A 14,678-nucleotide genomic window follows, 5' to 3' on the forward strand; every position below is an offset into this window, starting at 1 on the left:
CTTTATTTCGTCGTGGGACATTAGACGTGGGGAACTATCGGACGTAAGACAGCTGCTGTTTACGGAGATTCCGAAGACCAGACCACAGTGCGATTGGGTGTGTCTGCCGTGTGAGTCCCACACACCAAAGGCCGCCGTCCACTGTGCGGAACGCGTGCGGTCCGTACGGAATTTAACACAGAACCCTATGGGCGCATCCGGTTCGTACGGAAATCGTGTGCGCTCCGTGCGGACCGCATCCGAACGGCAATCAGCTGTTGATTTTCCGTCAGCTCTTCGTAAGCGTTTCGGAAGCGGTTGCTACGGAAACGAAATAACAAAGTCCAACATGTTGAACTTTTCTGCGGAGAACGCAGGCGGAACGGACGCGGACAGGTACAGTCTTCCGTCATCGAGTTTTTAATTGCAAATTTAAGAAATAATTTCAACTCTTTCAAGATGAAGTAAGTAAACATAATTTCCTTGACATGGCAGCACTATGTTATGCTAGTAAATTGCTATATTTTCTTTTGTAATAACTGATAACTGCTCTTCACAAAGTTTTCGCAAGTGTCCGTGAGCTTTCCGTCTGCGGTCCGGATGCGGTCAGCGTGCGGCGACATTCCTGACGGACTCCGGACGGAATTCCGTCGCAGTGGACGGCGGCCTTAAGTGTTTCTCTGGTCGACGTGTTTCCATCCGGTGGCCTTAGCGGCTCTGTCGGGCGGTGAAACACCCGGAGCCAGCCGGATCTGTCGGTCTGTTCCGGCCGCTGCCGACGGGACAACACGCCGCGCCAGCCACTGCCGTAATGTGGCCCCTCGCGCCGGGCGGCAGGGGGTCGCCCCGTCCCCGTCCACTGGCGTTGGGAGGGGTCCGCGCCGCCCTCCACACGGCCTGACCTTCGGACGCGTGTCCGTCACCTGCTGGTGGCGGTAGGTCGGTCACCGTCCTGTGCGGCGGTGGACAGTTCACCAACTCTGGAGTCCCTCCGGTCCGCGCAGCTCCAACGGAAGTGGTGCTGAACTCGCCGCCTCAGCGGCCTCTCCTGATGACATTTCCGGACCGAGACAGTCCCCGCGCACAAACTGAATCAGAACGGCGCCCCTGTTGGTGATTAGTTGGGCCGTAGGAGTGGGTGATAATGGCCGGCGCGGTGGTCGGCGAGAGTGGTCACAGACCGGATGGGGGAGGGGGCGGTCCTTCCGGCCGCAGGGTGATACGTCAGTGATCTGTCAGCTGGAGTGCTGCCCTGGGGAGACGGAGGGGGACCTCCGAGAGCGCGTGTTGTATGGTGGATGGACGGGGCGGCGCTGTCTGACCCTCCGACAGGTGACCTTTGCTGACCTGGCCGCGCTGCGAACTGACCGGTGGCGCGGTGACCCCTCGCGGTGTTACCGGGCGCTCTTTCTGCGACCTTTGGCGGGCAGAGGCGCCCCTGACCGACCCCTGCGTGGCCATCAATTACGGAACGCGGCTGACGGCGCGACATTGACCCCGATCGAGGACCCGCCGACCGGCCGGGTCGCCGGGTGGGCTGTCTGTCGGCGCCCGGTGGCGGCCCGGAGTCGAAAACCGGCGCCGAATTTACAGCCGATTCCATCACACAGCCAGACGGGCAGACTGCCAGCTGGAATAGCACTGCCAGTTGACACCCCGGATCGGGGTGTTTCCTAAAACGTCATGGCGGGATCGTGTGGGAGCTATCAACAGAAAAGTTCAAGAATCGTTCAGATGTTGATTTTGCTTGGCAATGAAGAATATCATACTGATGAACTGAAATCACCGTTCCCCACGCCTTAGTGTGTCCGCGGATGATCCTTTGCCGCAAGTGAAGACATCCTGTGGCGTTTCCTTGGTCGGCAATGCCATCAGCCGACAACGACCTACCAAATGGTTCGCCGTCGGCGCGGTGTGAACTGCCCTTTAGGTGGTCGATGGAACGCCGCCGCCGACACAGAAGGCCCGGGGCGTACAAAAAAGACGCGCTCAATCTTGAGTCTTACGTCAGTCGCTGAAGATTCGACGACCGAGGGCTGAATGGGAACTTGGATGGCATTCAATGCCCGTCCCAACTTTAAAACAGTACCGTTGTTTCGTGCAACTTTGGCCCTGAGAGGCAACTTTGGCCCATGACTGAAAAAATAATCTTTCCTGCTATAATATTTTTCACTTGTCTGTTGCCGAAAAGTTACCAGCATGGTTATATTAGGCCATCCATTAGTTATTCTGGGTAGCTGTCCTGGGTTAATACTAACAAAAAATCTATGGTTTTTTAGGGGGTAAACCAACCCCTGCAAATTACGTGAAAAATCATGGTGATGCAGTGAGGACACTATCAGGTTTCACCAAGCGTCTGTTGGCAGGATCCTACTGGTGGTGATTGAGGTAAGCTCCAACTACCCCAAAATGCAGCTTTGTAACTGCTTTTTTAGTAAAAAATAATGAGGTGGACAATGATGCCACACATTTTGAGGACAATTCCGGGTAACTTTGGCCCAGCTCGAAATCTGAATTTCCAATGAATTCCAACAGCTACATCCGGCACAACCATCCCCAAAGAAGAGTTCCCTGGCCTGCTGAAGCAGCTGGTGACAGACCTCCATCCGAACGTCACAGCGAACATCAAAAGTGGATTCCGCGCCTGTGGAATCCACCCTCTGGACCGACAGGAGGTTCTTAACCCGCGCCCCACTGGGATCTGTGTATAACACGCCCTACTGGGGGGGGGGGGCTATTCATAGCCCCCCCTCCTAACTTCGAAACTACTGGGCCGATCGTCAAAATTCAAACGGCGTCTGATAGCCCCGGAAAAACTGTCGAGCGAAACCTAATTTCATTGACCTCAAGGTCACCGATGACGTCACAGGTCAGGTCAAAGTAAAAATTATTAGCACTTTGGCTTGTTCACATTTTGGGCTCTGGCCGCCGTCTTACAAGTCAGATCAGGCTCATTTTTGGTTTCCACACTCGTGAACAGATGCTCTAGATACCTTGAGGGTACCAAACTTGTACTTTGATTTTCAGGTCAGGGTCAGGTCATCACAGGTCACGAAAATATTATATCATGCGTCGGTCACGTGACACATGTTTTATGGTCCGTTTAGGCCAAAGATTTCGAATTTGATGTCGTCTGTGTCATTCAAGGTCATTTGGAGTCGAAATTAGCTTAGGTCAGGTCACTTTCAGGTCAAAAAAGGTCAAATTTTGAAGTTGAAATTTTTCAACAAAAAAGGTGTCTATTGGATGCAGTTTGAGCTCAGGAACACGATGGTGCCATTTATATTGGTGTACGATGCCAAATACGTACTGAAAAATTGATTTGAAAAATTAATAATTGTGAATTTTTTGCAATAATGCGTATAACTTGGCCATTTTTGAAGATATTTAGCTAAAACTTGCTAGAGTTAGTCATAATCATGCGTTCTGTCACATATATTCCGGTTTTTTCGAAAAGTCAAAAACTTTTTGAAAAAAATATAAACATATAAATTTTGAATATTATTATATAAAATTTTCGAAATTTTCAAAATTTTGAAAATCCGAGATAGCAGTTTGATAGCACGGTCAATTCTGAGTTCTTTCATGCAAAGAAATTGGATCTAGCTTAAAAACTGAGCTCTTGGGAGCGATTGCCGTGGTTCAATGTTTTGCGTCGAAATCGGACGAACATGACGTCACTCTGACGTCATTTCCGGCCGACCTATGGTAGCTACGAAGTTCAAATTTTGACACAAGGTGTCAAATTGATGCAGCCGAAGGTACTGAAAGTTTGGCGTCGATTCGTCAAGTGGTTTGGAAGTTATTGCAGAAAAACGGGAGGGGGGCTATAAATAGCCCCCCCCCCCAGTGGGGCGCGGGTTAAGAATCTTCCCTCCGATCCGGTGGAACCCGCAGTCGCCGGTGCATCTGTGGATGCTTCAGTCCTGGAGCATCTTGAAAGGAAACGAGGTCCGGAGGGCACAACTCCACGACAGAAACGCAAACGGCTCGACGTAGAGGCCGGGAAGAGTGTCGGTGACAAGTCAGTCGATGAAGAAGCGAACCAAAGTGACTCATCCGTTCAAGATGACTCAGTGTCTGAAGTTGCAGAATCAGATGTAGACGTGGATGATGACTTTCAGGACCAAGATGCAGATGATGACTATCACGGCCAGGCACCTCCTGCAAGAACTGAGGATGTGGTCAAGGGCGACTTTGTGAAGTTCATGTATGCTGCTGACACTTACTACGGAGAGGTGATTGACATCACGAATGATGGCATTGTGATCAAGGCTATGGAGAACTGTGCTGGAGGCAAGTTCAGATGGCCAGCACGTGAGGATGTACACACTTACATGCGGGAGGACGTGAAAGAAAAAGTCAATCAACCTGTGCCTGTTGGGTCCCGAGGAATGTACAGATTCGAGTAGGGCCAACACAACACAGTGTGGTGCGATCCGGTGTTAAGCTCAGCATTTGCTATGTCATATAGTGCTTTGTTGCACTGCGTTTTTGTCTTAATTTTGTCTTTCTGTTTGCTCAGGCCAGGGTCTGTTTCAAACTTCATGGTGTGATTTCAAATGTGATGTAAAACCACACTATGCCATTGTGGTGAGTACAAACTTGCTTGCGTTATAATACATGTTAATGTGTTTGATGATTACTATTTTTTAAAAATTCTCTCAGGTGGACAATGTTGCCATACAAGTAGCTAAAATGAGAAATAAAGCCAAAAACTATTGATTTCCCATTAAAAATGGTGTTGGGCCAAAGTTGCCAAAATAGCATGCAACATTGTCCACTTGTATTTTCAAAAAAAAAATTGCGTGTGCAGATTTTCTGCACACATAATTTTATATGCTTTGAATAGCTGAAGGATGCATTTCTCTATACCCAATCACTTAAGCTTGTTCACAAAAAGATTATTGAGTTATTGACAAAAAAACGAAAAAGTGGGCCAATGTTACACGAAACAACGGTAGTAATAGAATAACTTAACTCAATGTAACTTTGATCAAGTCTTATCTGCCTTTCGTCGGGCGTAATAATTTACGGCGAGACGCGAATAAAAATCGTTTTTTCTTCGCAGCTGGTTTGCGCGAACTCGCATCCTGTAGCAATGCCACAACTCAATTGTTCAATCAGCATTGCGTGACCGCCTAGTATTACTCAGTGCCGAAGCCCCCAAAGTCCGACTTTTGATGATTCAGACTTAACAACTTGACCATTGATTCTCCCAGGCCGGGGACCCCGCTGAATTTCCCTGGGGCGCCCGTCTGGCCGTCCGTACCCACACTGCTGACCTGTGAACCGATGGGGGGGGGGGCCGGGTAGCCGATACGATCCGGGCTGCGGCCCTTCGGTCCGACCAGCGCCGCGAGGCCTCCTGAGCTGGCCATCCCTCAGCGCCGCAGTCCGGGCGACTCCCTCCGCCGCGCCGCCCGCTTCAATCTCTGAGGGTGATCCGCCGCCGCGCCGACGGTGTATCACCCGCGCCACAGATGTGTCTGCGGTACTACGGCGCCACAAACGCCGCTCGCAGCCGTGCAGTGCGCCACAGCCGCCGTTCGCTGGATTGCTGTCATCCGCGCTCAGTGCTTCCGGATGGCGTGAGTGCCTTGCGAATGCCACCTTCGTGCCGCGAATGTCACAAGTGCGCCGTAACGAGGCGAGGAGAGCACTGGCTGGCGGCTGGAGTGTCGTTATGGGCCGAACGGCCGAACTGGGACGAACGGCACTAGACCGACCGAATCTGGCGTTCCGGTCGTTGGTCGGGCCCGTCTGGGTCGGTGGTCGGCCTAACTAGTCGATACCTGATCCCTGACTGCCGCCTGTGGGGCACTAAGTGACGTGCTTAGAGCCTAATCACGGGCATTACAGAGTAGTCGGGCCTGGTTGAAAACGGATCTATTGCGCCACTGGCATCTGCGATTCTATTAGCTGCATTGACACCGCTACCTTGAATCGACTGCAGTTACGTGGGGGTTGTATTGGCTCGTGCATTAGTGGGATAGCGGTCTCGCTAAGATGTCAGCTTATTTTAGCTGTGCCGAGTGAACGATGGCTTTTACTGGGTAGGCTGAACTCCCGTGGGACGCTCCGGCTAGACTGGCGCTATTTCTGCTCCGGATAATCTCCGGAAGCATACATGTAGTCGATGAATCGACCAGGACTCTGCTGTTTGTGCTTTGATGTGCGGCTTTGCCCTGTACAGCTGCTCGGCCTTATCGGTGGGACTGGCTGTATGCAGAGCTCAGAGGCCGGCTCGCTGTCGGCCGTATCGGTTCAGAGGGACCGCGTGCTTTGTGTTGTTTGGGATGTTTCGGATGATCCCTCCGCCCACGTCCACCACCAGTCGCCAATGTAAGCTCGGCGCCCAGTTCAGTGGAGCGGGCTGTCGAAGGGTACGAACGGGAGGCATGGGAACGCGGAAACTGTTTGATCTGGTTGAAATGCTGTGCCATGGGTGCAGTAAAGTTGGATTTGTTAACCATTTCCGGGAGACTAACACTTCCAGTAGCATCTGTTCCGCATCGCTCGAGGAGAACTGCTTGACCACTGACCAGTGGCCATGATGCAGCCATGTGGCCAGTTTCTCAATTTGGTTGTCACCTTTCCTTTTACGTATGGCTGAAACCCGCTTTCTCTTTTATGTGCCTGAATAATTAACCCCATACGCTCATCACACCCTTCTGACGTTCCTTTACCGCTGTTTGTGTTGCAGACGTGGTGGACCCGAACCGGGACGGCTTCATCAGCCTGCAGGAGTACATGGCGTTCATGATCAGCAAGGAGACGGAGAACGTGCAGTCTTCGGAGGAGATCGAGCACGCGTTCCGCGCCATCACCAACGGAGAGCGGCCTTACGTGCTCAAGGAGGAGCTCTACACGGTCAGTGGCGTCCGGGGAGAGAGAGAGAGAGAGAGAGAGAGAGAGAGAGAGAGAGAGAGAGAGAGAGAGAGAGAGAGAGAGAGAGAGAGAGAGAGAGGGAGAGAGAGAGAGAGAGAGAGAGAGAGAGAGAGAGAGAGAGAGAGAGAGAGAGAGAGAGAGAGAGAGGCGGTGAGGGCGGGGATGACACCTCAAATACAATTGAGGCGTCACGAGAGAGACGGAGAAGGGGTAGGAAGTGGGAGGTGTGGAGAGAGGGGGAGAGGTAGAGGTAGAGATCATGTCTGTGTTTCTGAACCGGTGTACAAAGGAACACAAGTTGGACGTGCGGCCTCTGGTGAAGAAGTTTGCGTTGAACGTTCAAATCCGCGTGTTTCTAAGCGCAGTTCTGTAGACTTTGCGTGTCTGTTTACGCCAAGTTTGCTCCCGAGATTTAGCACAGGCCGACCTTTACTAAGGCTGGCTGTGAGATGCGGAAAAGGTGGTCACTGATGTGGGAATAAAGTGGGTGGGGGGCAAGTCGATGCGCGGGCTAGCGCTTCTGGACTAAATGTAGAGTTAGTGGTTGTTTTGGCGTCATCCGTGTGCTGTGCTTTGAGCCTAGTTTGGTCATTTTCCCCCTGTGAGCCAAATGCCTCACAATGTTCCTACGGATGTGTGCCTGACCTAACTAGACTATCATCTCGCCAGACCTGAACTGTGTTGTCCTCTGTCCCACACCTCTGTGTTTCCATCTGTCGTGTGTCATATGGTGCAATCTCTCATCTCATCTTTTTGTCTCCCTTTCCGGCTGTGACCTGCGGTCGCAGGGCGCGTCCTATCCCCCTGTGCGGGTGTATCTGTGTGGATACGGGCGGGTAGGTCACTGTGTGTGTGTGGGGGGGGGGGGGGGAGGCACCAGGTGGCCCCGCAGCTTATTGCGCCCCGTCCGACCGGTCGGCACTGGATATATCTGCGGGCCTGCTGTCTGCAGGCGGTGCGTCCGACGGTCTGTGTGCTGACCGGCCGACCATCTGCTGCTCGGGCCGGCCGGCGGAGCGCGTCTGTGTGCCCGTCGGGCGCCGCCGCCGCGGCCTGTGTCCCGGGGGACGGCTGCGAGACGACCCCGGAGAGTGTCCGACTGCAGGAGAGCGGAGGAGACCGGGTCAGCCGCTCGGAGGAGTCGCCGGACGGCCGGTGCTCGGTGCTCGGCTCTGAGCGTCGCTCCCTCCCTCCGGCTGCCTTTTTACCGCCGCTGCGGGTCATTACGGCGCTCCCCGGAGACGGGACGGACTCTCTCCTGTTGCTGTCGATTTCGGCGCTGTCCCGGCGGTGGCCGGCCGTTTTATGTCCCCGCCGGGTAGTTACTCTCTCCAGTTATCGTCGGATCCGGCCGTGTTCGCTCGGGCCCCGCGTCGCGGCGGACCCGTCGCTGCTCAGCTGGGCGCGTCGCCGCCGTGCTCGCCGTGTATCCTGTGGTCGTTTGTCTGGCTCAGACGCGCCAGCCGTTGCCAAGTCAATGTCACGGTCCGCCAAGCTGCGGCCGGCACGGAGGCGTCGTTAGCGCCCGCCCCCGCCCCCGCCCCCGCCCCCGCCCGCAGCGGTGGACGGCTCATCTGCAGGACGCCTACGGCCATGGAGTTGCGTAGGCCACGAATAATTGTGTTTCATGTGTAATGTAACCTGAGGGGCGGTCTGAGCTAGCCAGGTTCCTGCGGTATGAGACTTTTGAGGCTCACTGTGCACTGTCGTTTCTCGATATCTCGATATTTCGTCAGAACTGGGTTCAGTGTTTCCGAATTTCAGCTTTCCCTGGCATGTTCATCATCGCACTGCCGTGCCGCTCCAAGTGCGTTGTTTTCGGCCTCAATGGAGGAGCGAACCGTGATCATCCATTAAGGCCTCAATGGCATGCTTAGCTCCGAGCTCCGCCGAGTGCAGCCTCCGGGCTCCGTGGGAGTTGCCCCGGCTCTGTCCTGTCCGGGCAGTGTTCCTCCGGTCTCTCTCCTTTCCCGGCAGAGCTCCTGCGGGCTCTCCGGTCCAGCGGGGTTCCGCCCGTGAAGTCTCCGGCTCTGACGTGTCCGAGCGCTGTTACCGACAGCCACCTGCCTCTGTCCTGTCCGGGTAGTGTTCCCCCATTCCCTGTCCTGTCCGTGCAGTGTCCCCCCCCCCCATTCCCTGTCCTGTCTGGTCGCTGTTCCCGGGCGATATGGCCGCCGCCGCCGGCGACAATGGGCCCGAAATCGCCGCTGGAGATTGCACATTAGTTGTTAATCCGGCGCCGCCGTTTGTCCCGTACCAATTGGTGTCGGACGATTAGGCCGCCGCGCCGGCCCGAAACTCGGCCGGCATGATGGCTGGCCGGCGGCGGGCGCCCGACCCCGTGACGGAGGGCAGACTGCCGGCTGGAGGGTGGGAGCTCCTGGTGGGGGACGGGTTTCAGTCAGAGGTGTGAGTTGGATTCGTGCTGGAGGATGGTTTTAATGCTTTTGTTGGATGGGTTGTTGATTTTTGGGTTGTTTTTTACGATATTTTGAACTAGGACCTTGTGCTATTCACGCATGGTCATTAATGACGGTCTTGAATGGACTTAAATGACTCTTAAACAGTTCGCTCCCTCGTTACCATACTCTGCGTCTGATCTTAGTGGATTCGCCTTTGGAGTAAATCCTTTGATTTGGCGCTGCCGTGGCTGCCGTTAAAGCGCTCGTTTGGGAAGAGCTGGCTCGGAATGAGAAGGCAGCCGGCGTCGTGCTCTGTAATGGCGGCCGCTCAGAGGAGGCGTTAATTGTGCCGCGGAGTGTGCGGCTCGGCTGATGACCTGTAAGCCGACTGATCTGGCCCTGATGGGCGCCGCTATCGCGGTCCGGAGCTGAGCTGCGGGTCGGCGCCGGCGTCGTTCTCGGGGCGCGATCGGCGTCCCCGCCGGCCGAGATGACCGTCCTTCCGGGGGGCGCTGTCACCGGAGCGTGCCCGCCGGCCGCAGAGAGCGCGGCTGGCCGCCGATCTATTCCGAGGGCGTACTTGACGCGGCTGAGGCTGCGATATCCGTGTAATCCTGACGAATAATAGCGTGCGTCTTGACGGTGTGCAATATCGGCGGCGGCGGTGCGCGGTACCGGCCGGCCGGGTGGATCCGGGAGCGGCGGGACGATTCCCGCGGCGCTCTGGGGTCGTGTTTTGCGTGTTGAGTCTGTTATGTGTGTTGTGAGTGCAGGGCCGGCCCTGGGGAGTGGTCGCAGCTGGCGACCGGCCGCTGCCCGCACCTCCTCTGCTGCCTCCGCTCAGGAGTATCGATTCCCCACGGTTGGAGACTCGTGGGGCGGCCAGGGGTGGCGCGGGAGGTCAGGTCAGCCCCGAGAGGAGCTGACCCGACCTGACCTGGGTCGAAACGTTGGGTCACGCTGGCCTCCTGACCTACCTCATCCCTTACACAGTGACTGGCCATCGGGCTCAATGATACGAGAAAGTTGGAAAAGAGAAATCAAGCTTGAAGTCAGATGTCAGATGTTGGCGCAGGAACGATTAGCTAAAAGACGTCTAGATCCAGCTCACTGTGTCGGTTTGACGCAAACTCTACCTACTGGCTGGCGAACTGATGTCCTGTCCGAAGCCCTATGCTCTGAGGAGCGCCGAGTCTCGCCGTATTACGAGGCGAATGCCTCCGCCGCGCCCGGTCCCCGCTTGTTTACACCGGTTTTCCGGCCCGGGTGGCGGCCGGGGCTGCGCACTCATGCGAGACCTCATCATATCTGCGCGCCGCGCGCCTCGTTTATTGCAATTTGGACAGCTCATTACATTGGCAATGTGCGCCGAAATCCCATTTGCGTGCGATGGCGGAAAGCTAGGCGGATGACGCGCGCGCATTCATCTGGCGTTCGAGATATATCGTTGGACCCGCATCAGATGTCTCACATGGCTGTAATTACTACTCTGGTTTTGGATTATTAGATTTGGTGCTGTAACTAAAGCAAAAAAAGGTGTAAGTAATCAGACCCTGGTAATTGCATTTACCGGATTGTCCTGCTACCTAGCTCCCTTCCTACCTGATGTTACATAATTGAGCGAAGGAGAAAAACAAAAAACGCAGGAGTGGCGTTAGCGTAGCATTACCTGGTCTCAGGGGCATACCCTTATGGATAGCCGATCGAAGGCTCGGGCCGACCTCCGGCCAAGTGCCTCTGCTCCCTCGCCCAAACGCCTCTCGACTGTGCAGTGTGCAGGACTGCGCTGTGTCAATAGGCGGCCGCGGCCGGTGGACCTCCTCAGTAGTGTCGCTTTTCGTCCTCGACGCTGTGGGTCTGCCGGGCCGTAAACAGGCGCTAATGGAGACACGGCCCGGCCGGAACAAGTGTGGACGCCCGGCCCGCCGTGTTTGTCCGCCTGTGTGGCGAGTGTTGGAGACGGTGGACGGCTGCCTCCAGGACTGACAGGTTTCCGGCGGTCCGCCGGCAGCTCTGCGGGTGTTGGTTGACATCGGCTGGATGGGAAGAGGCCGGAGGTGACAGTTGTAGGGCCCAGACCTTGCAGTTCTGTGACTGCTGCCTCCACGACAACGCTTGTCGCCCCGTTACCCTTTTCTCCGTCTGACCTCCGGCTGTCACCTCCCCGACGGTCGTCGGTCTCAGTCGGTCAGTGCCGCCGTCTGCTATCTGCTCCCGTCGCCGCCTGCACCGCCGTCCATCAGCCGTGCCGCGGCACCAGAGCGACAGAGCGCACCGCCGACCGGTCCCGGCGACACGGCGTATCGGGCGGACTGCACGACCGCGCCTTATCCCGGTCTCCTCGGTCCGTTCTCCTCTCCTGCAGCGGGGTCGGTCGGCGTGCCCCGGCCGTCGCCCGGGGCCGCGTCCCGTCTGGATTGGTATTGGAGGGTGATTGTCCCGCAGCCCGGCGATCGACAGTCGGAAGGCGAGCCGGTGCCGACGTCAGGTGCGCCAAAGCGCCGCGGCTGCAGCGGGGGCTTTCAGATGAAGCAGGGCCTGGTAGCTCAGGCCCCCGGCGCCTGCTGCAGGAGCTATGGCCAGCGAGAAATGACCGGGGGTTTATTTCATTTGTGATTTTTGAAGGTAATCAGACATTTTTCACGGTAGCAAGGTCTCTCTAATTACTAAAGAATCTGGCGTAGTACGCTGGAGAGCTATGCTTCTGTATGTCTAATTAGGCCCACAACTTCGTAATTTAGTGCAACCGGAGCCGGGATTTGGCTGGATTAGTGCGGCGCGGGACTTCGAGTGGCTGTTTTCCGACGTTTGGCCTCTCCAAGGCGTGTTCCCGGTTGCTGTGCAGACTGCAGAGTCTGAATCGTGTGGTAGAATCTCCGCCGGGCCCGCGGAGCCCGGCAGCGGTGGAGTGACGCCGTCATTGTTCGCCGCTGCGCCGCCCGCCGCCCTCCGCCGCTCCCGTCCGCCCGCCGCTTGTCAGCGCTCGACCCGCTCGTATCGCTTTCACCGACGACGGCAGCGACGTTTCTTTTTCTCTTTTCAATTCAAATCTGGGCTGGAGCGGCGCCCGGCCGTTTTGTGAGCGTCGCGTTCCGGGCGCGACTAGGCATCCTTTTCTGGGCGCTCCGGGCGGGGACGACCTGACGAGCGGACTCACGGCTATCAGAGCGGCGGAGCGGGGCGTGCCGCCGGGAGATGCCGGTCGGCGCCCCCGGCTGCATAGCTGCGGGGAGGGGAGAGGAGAGTAGAGGAGAGAGAGAGAGAGAGAGAGAGAGAGAGAGAGAGAGAGAGAGAGAGAGACCGGATTTGTGTCTGGGCGGGAGCGGCACTGGTTCCGGACGGTCGCCCACTGCTTTCTTTGCGCGGTCGGCGGCCTCTATTGGGCGTGTCTGTGTGTCTGTCTGTCTGTGGCCAGTGTTGTGCGGCGGTGACAGCCGGGCGAATCGACCAGCGGCCGGCCGGCGCGGCGGTGGCAGCCGGCAGCTAATTTGTAATGCATACGGCGCCGTGTGAATGGAGCGGGATCAAGTCGGCTCTCTCGGTCCGTGAAATGGTCTGCAGCGAAAGTGCAGTCGTCCATGCGTGACCGTCCTGTTTCGCCCAGTGTTGGCTGTGTTAGTGGGCGGGCTGGGCTGCCCCGACCGTGTCTTTATCTGACTGTTTTTCCTTTGTGTCCGCAGAACCTGAGCAAGGAGATGGCCGACTACTGCGCCGCCAGGATGAAGCCCTACGTCGACCCCAACACGGAGCGACAGATACCGAACGCCTTCGATTACGTCGATTTCACGCGCTCACTGTTCCAGAACTAAGCGGCGCGGCGTGCGCCCGCTCCTCCGGGCCGATTTTCACTCTCGCCCGGTATCTAGCGCCTGTTTCGAGTCGCCGTTTCGGCTAGATATTTGTGTTTATCACTGGATTATATTGATTATTTTATGTTGCAGTGCAGCTTGGCATTCTGGGTGCAGCTTCTGTGGTGTGCCGTCGCTCGGCGCGGGTCCCGTCGGCCCGGCGGCCGCTGTGTAGAGCGCAGCTGGAGCTATCGGTGTGTGTATCTCGCCGTCTGTCCACCGGCGGCAGCTGCGCCTCCCGGCCCCGGCGGAGACGGTCCGGCCCGGCCCGGCCTCTGACCGGCCGCCGCCTGCTCTCCCCGTAATCGATAGTGTAGGCCGGCCGGCCGCCGCGGCGGCTGTGGGGTGTTGATTGGCCCCGGTCGCGTCCGCGCGCCATTCGCGCCCTATATGACCTGTATACGGCGCTGAATGACGCCCTCCGGCGCCCGCCCCCGCCGCCTGAGTCTCTCCGCGCGCTCTGCTGTCGCTGTCTCTCAATATACGCCGGTACGCGGCAGCTGTGTGTCTCTGTGCTCGGGCCGATCGCCGCCGGCCGGCGGTGGTGATAGTGAGCGGGGTCCCTCGGGAGCCGCCAGGAGGGCGTCTGTCGTCTGATACTGGCGACGGCGGCCGTCCCGAGGGGCGAGCGGCAGCCACCGTCCCACACGGTGTCACACACTCACCAGTCACCGCCGCTGTCTCCGGCACCACGACCGGCGGCGGCGGCGACAACGCTTACGGCCGATTTCGCCGTCACGCGGGATGACACACCACTGCAATCAGCCTCATCGGCTCCGGCGGTGCCGCCGGTGCTTTCTCCCGGTTAGCGGCGGTGACGAGCGGGCTGCCCGGGCTCCCGACGCCGGCCGACGCCCTGTTCGGCTCTCATTCGTCGGGCAAATGCTGACTGATATGGAGGGGAATGAGCGATGGTTTCCGTGTGTGATAAATGGTGGCAGTGTGCGCGGATGGGTGGGGTTCTATGCAGTGGCTCTGCCGCAGGTCGAGCACATCAGAATGCGATGGGGTTATTGATTTTGCTCGACTGATCGGCTAGCGATACGAGTTATTGCTTACATCAGGTGATATTTCATTGCTTGTTTTCAGGCTTGATATGTAAACACTCTGGGATTCTTCTTCGGTAGTCAGCTACATGCCACTTGATGTTGCAGCCCATAATTCAATTCAACAGAGAACGCAAAAATTGCGGCACGATGCGCACATCCAAATTGACAAGGACACCTTTGATAATATCGGTTCTCTTTCGATACGATTCTATTGAATCGACTAAGCCATCGAGGCTTGGTCGACTTAGCCATTGAGGCTTGGTCGATCATACTTTACGCACCTGACTTCAGTCCCCTACGCCCGGGCGAATCTTTCTGTGTATTTCGCGGCGCGAACAAATGGCTCTCTGCGGGCGGTTTCCGTGCGTCAGGTGGCGACTGAATCAGCCCGTCGATCACTGGGTGGGTCGAGGAGGCCTCTGAGCTCAGCTCACCCACGGGGAACATTCACCGGCCGAGGAGCGATGATCCTAGTGGGTGGAGGGGCGGTGCAGTGTCCTGTTTGCTAT

General features: G+C 56.8%; 1 protein-coding gene across 3 annotated transcripts in view; it reads left to right on the forward strand.

The window, feature by feature from the left end:
• LOC122379611 (spectrin alpha chain-like) overlaps positions 1-13,619 on the forward strand; it is a 68,059-nt gene extending 54,440 nt beyond the window's left edge. For all 3 annotated transcript variants that reach the window (XM_043361946.1, XM_043361945.1, XM_043361944.1), the window contains exons 35-36: positions 6,686-6,852; positions 12,953-13,619. In XM_043361946.1, coding sequence (XP_043217881.1) covers positions 6,686-6,852; positions 12,953-13,081 — 296 coding nt within the window. In that variant the 3' untranslated portion in view covers positions 13,082-13,619. The remainder of the gene's footprint in view (positions 1-6,685; positions 6,853-12,952) is intronic.
• The last annotated feature ends 1,059 nt before the right edge of the window (positions 13,620-14,678 follow it).

Source organism: Amphibalanus amphitrite, unplaced genomic scaffold, assembly GCF_019059575.1.
Source record: "Amphibalanus amphitrite isolate SeventyFive unplaced genomic scaffold, NRLGWU_Aamphi_draft 000081F_arrow, whole genome shotgun sequence".
Lineage (NCBI taxonomy): Eukaryota > Metazoa > Arthropoda > Thecostraca > Balanomorpha > Balanidae > Amphibalanus > Amphibalanus amphitrite.